At 44.4% G+C, this 16,951-nt stretch overlaps 1 protein-coding gene across 1 annotated transcript in view; it reads right to left on the bottom strand.

Annotated features, from left to right (window-relative positions):
- The window catches only part of LOC144141485 (uncharacterized), a 140,494-nt gene that overhangs the window by 47,075 nt on the left and 76,468 nt on the right, over positions 1–16,951 (bottom strand). The window contains exon 8 of the mRNA XM_077673041.1: positions 12,184–12,441. Coding sequence (XP_077529167.1) covers positions 12,184–12,441 — 258 coding nt within the window. The remainder of the gene's footprint in view (positions 1–12,183; positions 12,442–16,951) is intronic.

The raw sequence follows: 16,951 nt of genomic DNA, 5'->3' as shown, positions 1-16,951 counted from the left end.
AGCGTCCTGAGTTTTTTGCGTTAGGTTTTGAAAATAAATAAGAGCGTGCGTTGATATCGACGGAGATGTCGTCTTTTTGTTTGCTGCATTGTCCGTTAACTCTACGCTCGCAACATTTACTCGAACCCATAAAAGCATGCAGAAATACACATAGAGTGCGGAAAAGAAACGTATGCTGGCGGTCACCTCAAAATACGTTGAAGGGATGGGCTCCAGAGTGGGGATATCAGGGGGGTCTTGAGCACCAATCCACGGCCAAAATTTGGCGCAGCCCATCTGGTCTTACACAATTAAATCATAGGTCAACGCTCCCCCCTCTCCGGAAAACTTATAGGAAACCTACGAAATTCTTGTGGTGTAGGGAATACCAAAGCAATTGACTCGAATTTTGGAACCAGTTTTCGGGCATTTTGTGCTCCGCAAGGCCCCTCAAATGGTGATGATGCAGAGCGTCCAGATTTCCGCCGCTGCACACACCCACCGATAACATTTATGTAAGAAGTACGGCATGGAAAACACTTCGTTCATTCTAAGCGCCGGAGTCACCCGTTGTTCCCAGCGGCTCAGGACCAGTGGTACGCATGTTTGTTCTCTTTTCCATTGTCAACATTTTCGTTTTGCAAGAGGAGATGTAGCTTTTATTTAAACACAAGGGCTGAGTCAAGCAGAGGAAGAGGAAGAAGATGGTAGGTGTGTTTTCTGCCTGTAATGACGGAGGCCCTGGATAACCAGAGGCCTGAAAGTGACCCATCAGATGGGTTACGAGTAAGCCCTGGCTAGGGCCGCTCGGTCACGACGTGAGAGGCCAGGTCCCCAAACAGCCGGTGTCTAATAAAGTTGTTTCTCTCTCTCTGTCTGCCTGTAATATTTAGAAGGTCGATTGGAGTTCTAACAGTGATATTGTTGGCGATGGAGAAGGAGGAATACGCCGTGTAAACTAGACACAGCACATATGGTACTAAAGTGCTTGCACTGGACAGGTTTTTTACCTTGCATTGCAATACACGACAGCGTGGAGGGGTCCAATGTGTGAAGGCGATTTGTAAGAGGGAGGCACTTGAAGTAGGGGCAAACGTTCTATAAAGGCCCTGGAGGTGAAGGGCGCAGAGCGCCAGGCATGAAGGAGACTGCAATTGCCCATTTTCAGCTACGTACACGGTCCATTAAAGTGATCATGCTTTTTTGAAACTCTCCTCTTTGCTAATTGTGTAGTTATGCTACATTTATTCTTCTAGTACTGAACTCATGTCTCTGACGGGTGCTTATAAAAGGTGTTTTACCCTCTTTGCCTCCGTATCCCCATCTCCCCGTTTCTCCATAAAGTATTTGAGCCCTCTTTCAATAATTCACGTTATTACGAATTATATGGCTTATGGTGCAACTCTTTCGCCATGTTCACATCAAGACCGTTAAAATATCGGAAAAAAATTATATTTAAGGGGTTCTACGCTCGCCTCGTATTATTACACAGGACCCTGACTTAAATCCCACTCTGCGCAACATTTGCACCTTTTTCTCGACTTAGTTGAGTGCTTACAGAAGCTCCCTTAAGAAATGTTGCATTATTAGGGGCATTTATTCACAATTTGTTTATACTTTGAGCAGTTGGTTTTGGTACCACTCTTCAGAGAGTTGTGCCACAGACGCCACATTTTCGACCGACTTAACTAATACTGTCGCATTAGAATTAAAATAAAGTTCTCCGAAACGCCAGGCAGAAAGTTTACTTCGCAAGAACGTAGAAGCCACCTGCCAAGGCGAATCATTACTTAATCAACAATTTGCCGTCTTTTGTTCCTTCTTGTACCTGGTTACTGGCAGATTACTTTTCGGATTGTTTCTGGGGATGACTAAATTATTTTCTTCCGGTCATTTTATTCCCATATCAATGGCATCGCGTCTGATGTTGCTTCCAAGTACAAACTAAAAATTTACATCCCGGTAATCACCATAAAAATTTATACAACTGCTGTGTGGTATTTACAGCAACTTCGCTGCTTAAGTTCTGTAAACGTGACCTATTATACATGTTACCAACTATACCTCGGCGCTTTTGAGGGGCCATCATTCCCAATCATATTCCTGACATAATTTTAAATGACCAAAGCAGGTCAGCGATAACTTCGATTGTGGCCAACTACTGAACAAAGCATCCTTAATGGTATTATTGACTAAGCGTACGAGACTATTGGCCACCATAAGCCTTCACACTGCCTCTTTTATTTTGGAAATGCGAAGGACTGATGGTGGAATTATTTCTCTTTTTACAAATCTTAAAATTTTACCTTTCGCCTGAAAGGAACAAAAAAAATGCCACCTTGCATCTTTCCAATCCTGTGGGCCTTAATTTTGAAATGACAATCAACAGGCGTTATACGCCAACATTGGGAAGCTTGCCAAGATACTACCATTCGTAAAATCAGATTATCGCTCCTCACACATAAGCTATCGACCCATTTCTTCAAAGAGTACCATTTGTAAATTATTCGAATATTACACACTCTCACGTCAGTAGCACCTCGAACAACATAGCATCATATTTATAATCCGGAAGGTTTTCGGGCGAGCTAACGACATAAATTAATCTGTCTTCGGAATCCGACTTTCTTTATTTTGTGAGAGCATTTGACCCTGTTCCTCTACATGGACTCATTCACGCGCTTGTACAACTGAGCTCCTACTGTTGTCGCATGAATACAATTTTTTTAACAGGTTGCAATTTACATCAATAAACAATCACAACTCATTTCTAATGCCATCACATCTGTTGTGCGAGAGCAAAGGTCGCTTGTTCACCAACTATTTGCAATTGACCTTAACGATATACCAGGCCGAGCCAAAGCTAACATCAGACCATTTGCTGATGGCTGCATAACATACAGTAGTATCTATTCTGTGGTATTGACATTTTTTTAGTTTGTTAGAAACGCACTAAGATCACGGAGTTAAACTTGGCTTATGCATTTAAACCTCGCTAAAACACAATTACAGTATTTCACGAATCATTCACCCCACACAATAACATCTTGCATCTTAATTAAGCAACATACGTCTACCTACAAATACCTCCGGGAAAATAAATAAATACTATATACTATACTATAAGTACTATATAAAATACTACTAAAATACTATAAACCTGTAAACTGTTCTCTTGGTTTTCTGAAACGACCTCAAATGCACTTCAGCACGCTTACGCGAAATGGCATGGACAACACTCATACGGCCTGAAATATAGTGCGCTTCAGCTTATGGTATTCTGATTAAGCACTGATTAACTGACCAAAAATCGCGGTAATACCGTGCCGCACGCTTCACCTATTCGAATTGTTCATGGTACAGCAGCGTCATAGGATTAAAACGTTGCGCTGAGCTGGAAGCCTTGTTTCATGGTCGTGGTGTTGGTGTATCTTATTTAAAACTAATTAAAAAGCTTTACTGTCATGTGTAACCATTTATTGACTTCATGTGTTAACCTCCAGAGTCTTTCCGCGTCGCGATCATCTGTGCACAGTCAAATGAAGCACGTGTCGTTCCTTCATATTTGCTCAATCATTTATATCTCAAATCGCGATAGAATTGAAAATAATCTACCATCCCACAGTGTCCGTTATACAAATGCCTTGAAATTTATAGATGCCGTACACAGTAACATGCATGCGTAGTACTATCGGCGTCAAATGAAAAGCGAAGACGAAAATATGAAGCAAAACGTGCGAAATTGAAAAATACTGTTTGCAATAATGGCACGCTATTGGAATACTTCGACATCCACATTTTCCAACTGATTTTGCTACTAAGCCACGGGTAATTTTGCCTTGCATGCAAAGAAATAGCACTATTTGTGTGTTCAGGTTCATATTTTTATGTTCGCGTTATATTTCACGCCGATAGCCCATACCATTTCGCTGCCTTACTTGTAACTAAATTAATCTTTTATTTTTATGGTACTTTTTCAGCGCGACAGCAAGCGTTTCTGTGACGTTGCCGATAGTTTTGACATGCTGCTGCGATAACCATTGTAAAGCAATACTTTACTAATCTCGTCGAGCGCTTTCCCCGTCGCGGTAAATGTGACCTTCATTTGACCGTAGCTGCGCCGCATTATTGCCAACTCATCACGTGCCTCGCCACGATGAGCTCCGCCGGTGGCTGCCTTGGCTAGCCGTTGCGGCCGCCTCCGCTTTGGTGCACGCGCTCTAAGCAGATGGTTTGCGCCGGATTGCACGACTAGCCTCGTGCATGCGACCTTGACCATAGGTGAGAGCAAAGCCGTGTCGTCTTCGGTGAGCGTTGCAATGGTGCTTAAGGCTTTGAGCCGTCGTAGGCAAGTTACGTCTGAACCAGTGTTGCAGAGTTACCACTCCGGAATTGGAATCATCCTGGATTCATTCTACCTCTACTTGAGGTGCCGGAATTGAATGGGAATGGAATGAGGGCTACGCTTAGAGGAGTGGAATGGGAATGGAATTAAATGCCTTTTTCCCGGAATGAAATGTGAATGGAATGGCGATTATTAGAAGACAGCGTCAACATCGCTGTCGTCTTCTGGGTATTCAATTAGTCAATGGTGAAGACTGGGTCCTTATATCTCAAAGGAAGCACCAGCGACGAAAAAACAAGAACACATGCCCGGCACCTGGAATCTGCTTCAGCGCGTTTGAAAGTGAACTTCGTGCTACGCAAGCGCGTCTGGCTGCCGGGATGGTGGCGAAATTATGTCGGCTCTTCGTACCTTGGCGGCTTTTGGAGGCACAGCTTCGCTTCCTCTGTACAAACGTCCGTGGCACCGATGGCAGACCGGCGTGTCAGTTGCAGGCGCCGTGTGCCCAGGCCAGCAGGCGGGGAACATCATCGAGGAGGGGAATACTGACGGCGCGCATCCGAACCCCTTGGAATTTCTTACCGCAAGCTGATAATGCCAAATCATGGAGCTAGCAATATAAAGAGTTCGCGCATGAAACATAAAACAACGAGTCTGCTTGGCGTTCTCACACCCTCCCTGCCCGGCGCGCAATGACTATAGCGTTGTAGCGTGTGTGCCGACCTGGTACGCATTTCCCGGAAATACGGCGCCAACCTGTCGGCAGTCTGTCCGTCTGGTGCAGCGGGGTCCCGGGGCTCAAGAAAATCAAACTCAAGGCAGCAAAAAGAAAATTTAAATGAGGACCCGCGTGCCCGGCACGAGTCATAGTCATAAGCGAACTTCGGATGTGCTTCTTACCACCACGCTGTGCTACGGTAGTGGGAAGCTGTGATTACGATTACAATAGATATTGAATACAATAATGCAGAAGAAACAGTTGCTAAAGGGAGTTTGTGTCTATCGGTTCCGGCTCCAGCAGCACCCCTGGTTGCGAGTGTTTGACAGCCTTCAGCAGTGCGGCGCCGTTCTTCGCTTCGATTCAAAAGTGCGGCCTCCTCCTCCGGTTTCACCAAACTGATTCGTGGTTTGGTTGCTGTGTTTTTGGGAACCTGGCCTTTAAGCTTGGGTACAAACACGCCTGCATATTGAAGCCTTAGTGGTCGGCTTAAAAGTTGGAGCATCGCCACTATTCACGTAAAAAGGCCTCATTTCGAAATTTTGATCTTGTCCTCGTGCATCTCGGTTACGCGTTCATGGAAACAAGCTGCCTGATCATACTTCTTTATTGTACCAGGGCTTCTGTCGTGATATGGTTCTGTCACTTTAATTGAGGGGGCCATAAAGTATGTCCTGTAATGAACGGATTGTGCTGAATAAGTGCAAGGCCAATAAACGAGCGAAATGGAGGGCAACTTGAAGCGGTTGCGACTTTGCTACAATGAAAAACTGTTAACGGTATTCTGTGACAGCGCCCCACCGTCTGTCGCGTTGGAACTGTAGCATTATTGTTCAATGCTGTAAATGCACTAAAAATAATTCAAGTAAGCATTTCGAACGCGTGTACACGTGAGCAAGGTTCGCGCGACATGGCTGTGAGTTATCCAAGGCACAGCAAAAGAATGTTTACGCTGTTATAACGGTGTTTAAAGCAGATAACAAAATCGAACGCGACAGACTGCAACGAAACGAAAAAAGCAGATATCAACGTAATAGCTGTTTCTTCTAGCGTCGCGCAAAAGCTAACTGTTAAAACATGCTAACAAAAATATCATAAGTAGCGGGATCCCGCTACTTAATATGCAAAAGGGGACAGTGTGACGCTGCTCCTTTTTAAAGCGAAAGCTGTCTGGTGGGACCGATGGCGTTCTGTCAAACTAATACACATACCCATAGACCGGTTCCACGTCCGAAATCTCTGATAACATCTTTGGACACATGGCACGTGCGTGATACCGGAGACCGCAAATAAAGCCTTTCTCTCTCTTTCTCTATCTCGGCTTCTGAAACCGGGCTTCCATTGCGTCAACACGGTTTCTTGGAAATACAAAAAAGAATCGTCCTAAATAAGACAACACACGCGTCGATAGTAAAGGAGTACAATAGTATACCTTTATCTCACAAACCATGTAACCGTCTACATTTAGATCGCTGGTAGATGCGTTTACTTAGTGCACAAACAATCTTATCATGGGATCGTTCTTCGCTTGCGATTTGGCTCTTTGAAGGTTTGACGATCGGTTGGACGCACTTTTGGCGAAGTTTGAACGCACATTTACCTTTCGGACTTCTCTCTACTTTAGTTGGGAAGGCATGGTAGTTAGAAGGGTACTTCTGCACGCGATATGTAACCAACCTGCTGCCACCTCCTAAATCAGTGACGAGTGACACATTTTGCATACCTTTGCAGTTTTCAATGAGGAGGAATCAAATGTTACTGAACCCAAAAAGAAATCGGTAGTGCACGCTGGCACCAGACGGGGTGGTTCCCTAGTTACGGGACCCATATGATCCCAGCAGCTCCTGGCCCCTGTCTGTCAGTGCGAGCTGAGTCGGCAGGGCGGGGCTGGTCAACAAGGTCTCCCATCGCTCAAGGGGTTGGGGATTGGGGGTGTTGTGGGGTAGGGCAGGAGGGAGGGTCTTGAGTTCTGTACACTCGGCCAAGTTGTGCTGCAGGGTGCCCCTCTCTCTTATGCAAAACAGACAGAGAGCATCGTGTTCCGCAGGGTACATGCGGTTCATCAGTACGGGAAGCGCAAGTGATCCCGCCTGTGGTCGACGCAGGATCATCTGTTATTGCCTAGTCAGTTTGGGGTGCGGTTTCCGCAGTCTGCACCTCTCCTCTCGGTACATCCGGGTAATGTTCCGAAAGCTGGCAAACGGGTGCGGTAGCTCTTCCGGCTCGTGCTCGGCCCGGGTTGACATTTCTCGGGCATGGTAGTCGGCGATGGTGTTGCCTGCTACCCGCCGGTGAGCCGGGACCCACACGACCAACGTGTATGATAACGTCAGATTCATGTTGCGTTTCTCGAAAACTCGATAGAGCACTTGAGGCAGATTTACACTGAGAAATTAAAGGAATGAAATTGAACTGCCCGTTCATTCCAGGAGTTGGAATTGGCTAAATTCCGTTATTCCGAGGAATTGAAGGAATAGAATTCCCACAAGTTTTAATTCATCGGAATGGAATTGCAATGGAATAGGAATGCCCATTCGACAACACTGGTCTGAACACCCGCGGATACCACCGGGCGAGCCACTAGGCACGGAAAATGCCGCAAGCAAGACGACAAGTCAGACAATGGCATACGTTGAACGAATAATATAACAGTTATAGCTAAATCAAAGGGTTCTCAAGTATAAGAAAGACTTAAGGTTAAACAAAGATATAAGTCAAGTCACGCTTTACATATCTGGGGTTTGCTGAGCTGAGGCGCAGCCAGTATTCATTTCGAGTCTGTTCATAGTGTACTTTTGTGTGATGCAGTGTAATTTGTTTGAATGCAGGATTTCTTACTAATTTAACTGCTTTTTTACTGTGACGTTCACCCTGTAAAATGTACCGCCCGCCACCCGCATCCACGGAGGTACTTTAGAGTAATTGTGAAATAAAACAAACAGGTAATCTTGAACCGCTTAGCACCTTCAAAATCTGTAACCCTTGGCTGCAGGCGCTTCAGAGAAGGTCAGATGCGTGACCCATAGCTTCGTGTAGCGCAAAACATGGACAATCACCGAAAGGTGTAACGGGCACAAGCACCAGCGCTCGTTACATCTTTCTGCGGTTGTCCGTTTTTTGCCCTTGGCTACGCAATTGACCAGCGATACCAACAAGCTTACATTTAAAGTCTGCTAAATGGATGTTTGAGAATCGCCATAAGACCTCATTTCATTCTCCTGACGAAGCGAAATCCGATGCTTTGTATCGTCTTTCAATGAAATGGTTTTAGGGATTTATATCTGTAGGCCGTTTCTTGCAAACAGAAATTGCAGCGAACAGCCTTTTAGCCCTTATTAAATTTTATGTTCATTTAAAATGTTGAGAAATTTCTTCTCATTTCAGTACAGTACAGTCTGAGAACAGAATACTTTAGGAGCCCCAAGTAACCGGTCTCACTTCAGAAATCAATAGCACATTGAAACGAATGACGACCCATTGTCTTTCGTGGGGACTAAATTTTTGTTAACAAAGATTTTTAGTTTCTTTTTATAGTACTCTTTACTCAAACGAGACAGCACTTTTTTAATAATAATGAGAAAATCAACACCAAAAATGTTTTTAGTCGAACACTTCTCTTTACACCAAATATACCAAATTTAATTTTATAAATATTCCTGGGGCTACAACGATGTGCTGGCTTCGAATTGTACCAGAACAAGTTATAGTATGCCACCTCTAAAGCCTTTTCTGGCATATTGCACAAAAAGTATTGAGGAGGCAGGCACTGGCAAAATCCCGTGTTCTGGGAATTAAATTTTGTAATGCTCAGCGTAAATCATCGGATAGCAGTTGAACTTTGGTCAAATAAATCACACTAGAAAACATCCTCGAACTATCAACATAGCCGTATTTCTGTGGAAACAAAAATCCAATGCCCCCCTTTACAGCTAAATATTTTGATATTTTATTATACTAAATAGAAACGAAAGCTATCAACTAAAGTAGTTGCTTGTGAAAGTCATAAAATGGGAGTTTTACAATACACAGCTACCCTGTTTGTGTGCGCAGCACGTGACAAATATGAACGGTAATTCATATAGGAATAAATTAAAAACTTGGACAATATATAAAAGGTTTGAAAACCGACGTAGACCAACTACTATTTGCGGCCAGCCCTTCTTGGTGGATAGACCATGTCGTAAGGGTGATATTATGACTGCATTTGACTTACTCCTATAAAAAAGCTTATGAATCAGATGTACAAAAAGATTGCTTATTTCCTAAAAATTTCCACATTCACCTGGGAAACCTACTCTCTATTCCCGTTTACCTTCCAATGTACCATAAGTTGTTAAGAAATAGATAGAAAAGATTTAGGCCGTATGTCGCTCTGAAGGAAACAAAAAGCAGCATTTTGTATGGTCATAAAGCCCTACAGACCTTGGTTTTTTAAGGAAGTCAAGGAACACAGTCAGTGCAGAAACACATTACTTGGTGCCTGATGAATTCAATGGGCTAGCTTATAAACGTGCATGATGCACCCAAAAATAAAACTATGGGAGCAGGCAGCGAATAAATGACCCCAATACACCCACAGATTGGATTGGATTGGGAAAACGTCTTTGGGGCCTGCGAATGAAGTCCTATTGCTAGGTCTTCATGACTTGGCCGGAGTCGTCACGGCAGATGTAGCCAACCCGGCTAGGGGTCCTCCGCTCCCCGTCACCGGGTCGCCGGGGTCGTCCTGGCTGGCCAGCGCCACGATCACTCGCTGGACAGCCTGGAGTTGAAGATTTTGGTCTTCAGTCCGCACCGCCTCCTCGAAGGCAGGTGGCATCGTTCTTGTGTTTGATTCGTCCGCGTACGCGAGGCAATCCCAGACGATATGCTCGAGTCTTGCTAGAGCTTTGCGACACACCCGACAGGTGGCATCAGGGTGTGTCTCCGGGTACATCTTGTGCTTTAGGTAGGGGCTCGGGACCGTCTTTGTTTGGAGTTGCCTATAGATGACCGCCTGCTCCCTGCTCAATCCTTTGCAGGGCGGCGGGAGCTTGCGTCTGGTAAGTCGATAGGCCTGAGTAATTTCTTTGTAGGTAATCATTCGGTCCCGTGTGCTGTGCCACAAACGCTCTCCGCAACTTTGCCCGGCGCGGTTAGTGAGTTCGCGCGCACGAGCGTGTGCGGTTTCATTGTGGTTCTGAGCACGTGCCGACACCGTACCTGCGTGTGCCGGGAACCACTTGATTCTCAGCTTCCCCATGAGGCTTGGTAGTCTTCGCAGTAGTTTCTTCGTTACGGGGGAAACCCTGCCTTTGGAGAAGTTTTTGACAGCTCGCCTGGAATCACTGAGGACCGTTGTGCAGAATGGATCTTTGAGGGCCAGCGCGATCGCCACCTCCTCTGCTTCCTCGTGTCTCCCGCTTGCAAGGCTAGCCGCGGCTCGGAGGTTGCCCTCGGCGTCGACCACCGTCACCACGAAGCCACGTTCGTTGCAGTATTCTGCTGCATCGACGTAGCGCGCTCCAGCGTCCCCGGCGTAGAGCTCCGCCAGCGCCTTGTCCGTGCTCGCCGCCTGCCCTCGTTGTACTCCGGGTGCATGTTGCGCGGGACAGCATCCACCTGGATTTTGTCCCTGGTGTCGCCTCGTAGCTGCGTCTTGGTTCCCTGCTGTTCATGGTAGTTGTATCCCAGCTTGTCCAGAATTCTTCTGCCCGCTTTGGTTATGGTTAGGGTCTCTAGCTGCCCCACCCGTTGGGCCTCGATGACTTCGCCCAAGGTGTTCTGTACGCCCAGGATTAGCAGTCGCTCGGTATTTGTAGAAAGCCACGCACAGTATGGCGCCGCCATACGTGTATCGAACGCGATGGGCTAATCATATGTACCTAAGGCATTCTTCATTTCAGTTAAAGAATAGAAATGCCGCAGTAGTAGATTCTTAAAACTCCCCATGGATAGGCCTAACCAGCATGCGCTAGATTACCCAGTCACTGTGCCCGAGAGATCACATCCTACTAGCAATATTCCTAGACATTCGACGTGACTCAAAAACGTGAACTCCATGTCTACACGTGCAAAGCGAAATGGCATGATTGCATGATGTAATCACACAGCGCACACCACATTTTTTCAGTCAAATCATGTGCTCAAAGACTTCATGTGGGTACTTTTCTGATAGAGTCTTAATCGTTGCTTACATTGCTGACCTATGGCGAAGCAGACTGAAGGGGATGTTGAAGAAGTAATCCAGAGAATAAAAATAAAATTGGCAAATTTTTTAAGACAGTGTTATTATAGTGACTCGGGAACAGTGTCTCCCCTTGTAGGCTCGTGAAAACATGCATCCCACTGTTTACAATACCTGAAAGGGTACCGCTTGCAGTAGCTTAACTGCCAACACTGAAGTTGTGCTTACTCTTATCACCTGCAGAAAGAGTTGCTCTACCCGCCCACAATAGTCCTACAGTTTTGGCTCTAGCAACTGCTCTTACACGTCCCCGAAAACACACCCCCGGGCTCTCCATTTCAAACGTTCTAAAGCGAAGTTTTGTTTTCCTCACAGATTGCTCCTGGCGCATATGAAAACCAACTACAGGAAAGCGCACTTTAAACAAGCGACCGAAGAAACGCGCTACCCGTGGTCGGACTCAGAACTGTGTCCTGCACGTTTTAGGCTGACGTTTATTCAATGGCCCCATTTCTACACGATCTACAAGAGGCGAAATTTTAAAGCGAAGCTATCTTAATCTCATTGATGGCGCACTGCCCACAGAGAATCTCTGACGAGCAATTGGCTCCACAAGACACCTCAATCGTATCCCACAAATAATGTAACAACGGGAAACAAAGGCATACAATGCCCGTATCAACATAGCACTGGGATTCACATTTGCAGTGGAATAAATTTTACTCATAACAACAATCGAAACTCTGGTGCTCGCTTCACTCCATTTAAGTATAATTACTACCCTTAGCAATCCCTCCACTGCATCCATTCTTTCTTCGACTTTGGCTGATTCTCCACTTGAATCGTACGCATGAGAACTTCGTGTTTTCAACCATCTTCATCGTTGAACACAAAGGTGTTTCAATTTTTTTGCATTCAATACCAAAAGCTCATCTTATACTGGTATTCTTAGATGCTAGGTAACGTATGCAATACCTGAACTAGCTCCGTTTGATGTCAGTATGCTGCTTGTTCTACTGGAGACACCAGCACCCGAACTGACAACGTTGAGACTTGGTGCAGCACCAGGCAAGTTTGGTCCGGAGGTTCCTCCAAAGGGTGCCCCTAGGTCTGCTGCCGGATTCGCGGCACCGCCACCAGCTGTGAGCAATCCTCCGCCTGACACTGTGGTGATTTGTTGACTACTTAGCAGATGTCCTTGGCCTTCCTGTCTACTCCCCAGTAAGCTGGGGGCTGGAATGTAAAAAAAAAACAAGTATTGCCTCGTACGGCTAAAGAAGATTGTCTTTTTCTATAGTAAAACAATTGTAACAAGAGGCCACACGTGCACAAAAAATCTCAAATCTCCACCTCCATTCTTCCCACTATTAGTAAATTAATTGATCATTGATTTGATAAACGCCTTAATAGCTATCTATGCAAATCAGATTCCTGAGTGATTGCAGTTTGGATTCCGATCAGGGTGTTCTACAAACCTAAACTTACTTTCGCTAACAGACTATATAGAAAATAATCAACACCGAAAATGTTGTGACCTATCTTTTTAAGATTTCAGCAAAGCATTTGACGCGATTAATCACGAGGTTTTGATCCAGAAATTAGAAGCATATGGGATAACAGGGCTACCTTTACAGTAGTAAAAAGGTGTTTGCTCAACAGGTAGCACACAGAATACTTGGCTGATACCTCTTCTGAAAACATAACATTTAACCAAGGCGTACTCCACAGTTCCATTTCCGGTCCGCTGCTCCTTTTTTTGCACATTAATGACCTCCCACCTTTACTTCATTTCTTTTATTCTGTCCTATATGCCGATCATACTATAATATCTTTATGCGACAAATCCATAACTTCTCTCACCTCCCAGCTCAATAGTGTTCTCATTAATGTCGTTAAGTGGTGTAGGGAGAATCGCTTACTTATTAAACCACAAAAAACTAAATTCACGATTTTCAGGACTTCCAATAGGCAGACCAGCATCCTCCCCGCCATAATGCCCGGATCTCACATCATTTCTCCATCCGAGCACTCACAATTTTTTGGTATGCATCGAACTCGGCCCTAGCCTTACGTCTTGTTTTCATTTGGCACCCCTTAAGCACAAAACAGCATTTGGCATCCGCGCAGAATTGAAGGCACAGCCCTTTTTTTCTCATCATGCACTGCAATCACTGTATTTCGCTTTCATTCATAGTCATATCAATTTTGGGGTAATGAGTATTCTTTCCATATCTCATAAGTCCAACACATCCGGAATCAATCCATTCGGATAATCACGCGTAATTCATATCGTTCTTCAGCTCCACCTGTCTTGCGCAAAAACAAGATATTCCAAGTCAATCAATTATTTAACTGTAACTTAGGCATACGTTTTATAGAAGATACTTCAATGTTACATTTCATGCGACAGTATCGATCTTGTTGACTTAAGAACAAGAAATTTCACCAGGTTTGCAGCAAATAACAAATTTTTACTACATACTGTGCACACTAATTACAGCAAGAAAACCTATTGCTTTACGGCAATTTCACTTTGGAATAGTCTTCCTCTCAACATGAAGACATCATCAACCAAAACGATGTTTAAAAAACGCTTAAATATATTTTATATCATTAACATAGAAAATGACACTTGCATTTCAAGGTTGTCTGTAAAAGTGTTTGTTCTTGTAGCCTTTATTTTGTATTGTTTTAGTTAATTTAGGTTCCTTTTGTTTATATATGTCTTTTTGTTTCATTAAGCGTCTGCTGATTCGCAAAAGTGTCTCTTAATATTTGGATTTCTTTTTGTAGAATAAGTGTGGTCATGATTATTTATATTGTTTTGCTGCCATATATATTCGCTTGGTGATTGATTGATTGTGGGGGTTTAACGCGCCGACGCAACGCAGGCGATGAGGCGCGCCGTAGTGGAGGGCTCCGGATAATTTTGACCACCTGGGGATCTTTAACATGCGCCGAAATCTCGTACACACGGGCGTTTTTTCTTTTCGCCTCCATCAGAAAAGCGGCCGCCTCGGCCGGGAATCGAACCCACGACCCCGTGCTCAGCAACGCCTTAGCCACTGAGCCACCGCGGCGGGTATATTCGCGTTGTGCATTTCTCATTGAGGGTCCCGTCAGAGTCATCAGACTGTAGGACCCTCTCCTGTATAATAATTTGAGTGTATGTTGGAGAACAAAATAAAAATAAAATCCAATTTCAATTTCAATTTCAAACGCATCATACAATTAGGATAGGCTTCAAATTCTTCAAATACAGGTATATGCGCAGTTTTGGGGAATGTCTTCAGGCTGCTGCAGCCTTTCTTGTAGCGTTTGTGCTATTTTATCGTGGCGCTGCCATCAATGACGCTCACAGAGACTCGCGTTAGGGCCAGTTTAAAAAAAAAACACACGTAAGAGTGACAAAAGCTTGATGTGGCCGAGCTTGTACAATATGTTAAAACATTACTTGGCAAAAAAAACAGCAATAAGGAAAAAACACGCAATACACAACACAGTACCGAGTGATTTGTGATGGGCCATTCACTTAAACCTATAAATGAACCTGTACTTCACATATATATGTTCCACCACAATGGAGACTGTGGCCCAGAAAAAACCTTTCATTCATACTTCAAACTAATGGAACATGCAACATGTCACGCCCGTAGTCCCTGCAGTGGATGCTAGTTGTGTGTTTTCTTCCATTTTAAGGCAACAATACAGAGGTATCCTCATGGTCATCCTGTAAGCTCACATCAATGTATGTTCCAGGATATAAGCTTTTTATATACCGGAACAGTTTATTAAATACACTGGTGGGATTTGTGGTGGAAAATAACCTGCGGTTGATAAATATACTGTCCGCCAAAAAATGAATAGGAAATTGATATGAAAAGTACTGACGGTACAAAAAGAAATAAAATTGACCATTTTAAGTGACGCCCAGGTAGTGTGCATGCCGTAGGGGTGCTAAGTAAGGTTAGGAACAGCAGTCACAGGATGCAAAGATGTAATGTGCGCCTAAATCTCAAAAGAAAAAGAAGAGAACTGCTGAAAAGAAACTAAGCATAGAATCGGTAAGTGCCGGATCGCAGAAGTTTAAAATAACTCTCAAAAAAATTTGGGATAATAAACGGGGAGAACTAGGGTAGTGTAGACCCGCTAAATGACAACCTAACAATGGCAACCAAGGAATCTGCAGCAGCTGTGGGAGAAGCAGCATGTAGGAAAAAAAGTGAAAAATAACTAAAACAAAGGAACTAATGGCGAAACTCCAGAACATGAAAGTGGGAGGCGGCACATACGTCACATAGGGGTCACACTATGTTAGCAGAGTTGTATATATTGATTAACAGATGTAACACAGACGATATTCGTGCTTACAACATGGAAGTGATGAGTAAACGCTAAAAAGAGGAGAAAGTTTGAAACCAACTTATAGGTAGCGCGCCATTTGGATAGCCAAATTGTACGTACTTGCGGTCGATAAAGGTAACCTTGCGCACAACATGGACGAGATATTCAGGACAGCAGAATGATGCTACACCAGGCTGTTTTCCAGCGATTGTATACCGGAGAAAACTGCAGAGAGTAGAAGCTTAGCTTGCGATGTCTCACTAGTGACTAAAGAGTAGGTAAGAAAGGCTCTTAAACTCATGGAAAAGAGGAAAAGCTGAAGGGGACGATGGCATACCCATAAATGTTTTGAAGGCAGGGAGGAGATATTGCTACGTTGCAGCCTTCCTTTGCGAAGTGGTGAAGCCACTGCGATGAAGAGAAATCCTCCGGCACTGCATGAGGTCAATAGTGCAGGACGAGAAAGACCACGGTCGCTGTGGCTCCCGCCAGGAGCTAAAACGGTCATCTGCTGTGACTCCGATTTTCCCCTTTTGTAAATAGTGTAAATACAGCTAATTCTAACTACGCCAATCCCGTGTCAGTATTATTCTGCAAAACCTAGCTGTAGAATTTTCGGAGTGCACGAAGTCTCAAAAAGTGCCCTTAGCCTAGAAAATGCAACAATATTCTCATTCACAAGAAGGGATATCCCAAGGACCTCAGGAATTGCAGACTCATCAGCCTACTCTCAGTAGTGTACAAGGTGTTTACCAAAGTTATACATGGCCGCATAGGTGACAGTCTGGATAAACAACAATCCAAAGAGCAGGCTGGGGTTAGAATAGGGTAATCAACCATGGATCACCTTCATGTTGTCAAGCGTGATAGAAAGCTTCGCATGATACTCTAAACCCCTTTACATGGCTTTTATAGACTATTACGAAGTATTTGATTCCGTAATCACGGCAGCCGGGCTAGAAGCACTAAAACACTAGTGAATAGAGGAGACCTACATAAGACCTCTGCAAGACAAACATAGGGAGTACACGGTCAAGATGACCCTCCGCGAGGAAAGCGCTAAAATCCTGATCCGAAAGGGAGTAAGAGTAGGAGATCCCATCCGGCCAAACTTTTAATATCGAGTCAGGGGGAGGGGGGCGCATAGAAAGCTTGAGTGGAAAAACAAGATTTTGGATAAACGGCGGATACCTGAGCCATTTGAGGTTTGCGGATGACATAGTCCCAGTGAATGAGATTGTAGAACTCCTTAAAATAATTCCTGAGACACTACAATCAGAATGCGAGGCCATGAAGCTAACATATATGTATGAATAAATTTAATGTAATTTGGAATAAGCATGCCTAATACCTCCTCTTCAGAAGTAAAAAACCACAACTTCTTCGGACAGATGGTTAT

The sequence above is a fragment of the Haemaphysalis longicornis genome, unplaced genomic scaffold (genome assembly GCF_048455015.1).
Source record: "Haemaphysalis longicornis isolate Haplotype H1 unplaced genomic scaffold, Haemaphysalis longicornis Haplotype H1 scaffold_6, whole genome shotgun sequence".
Lineage (NCBI taxonomy): Eukaryota > Metazoa > Arthropoda > Arachnida > Ixodida > Ixodidae > Haemaphysalis > Haemaphysalis longicornis.
This window is presented reverse-complemented; position numbering and strand designations above follow the sequence as displayed.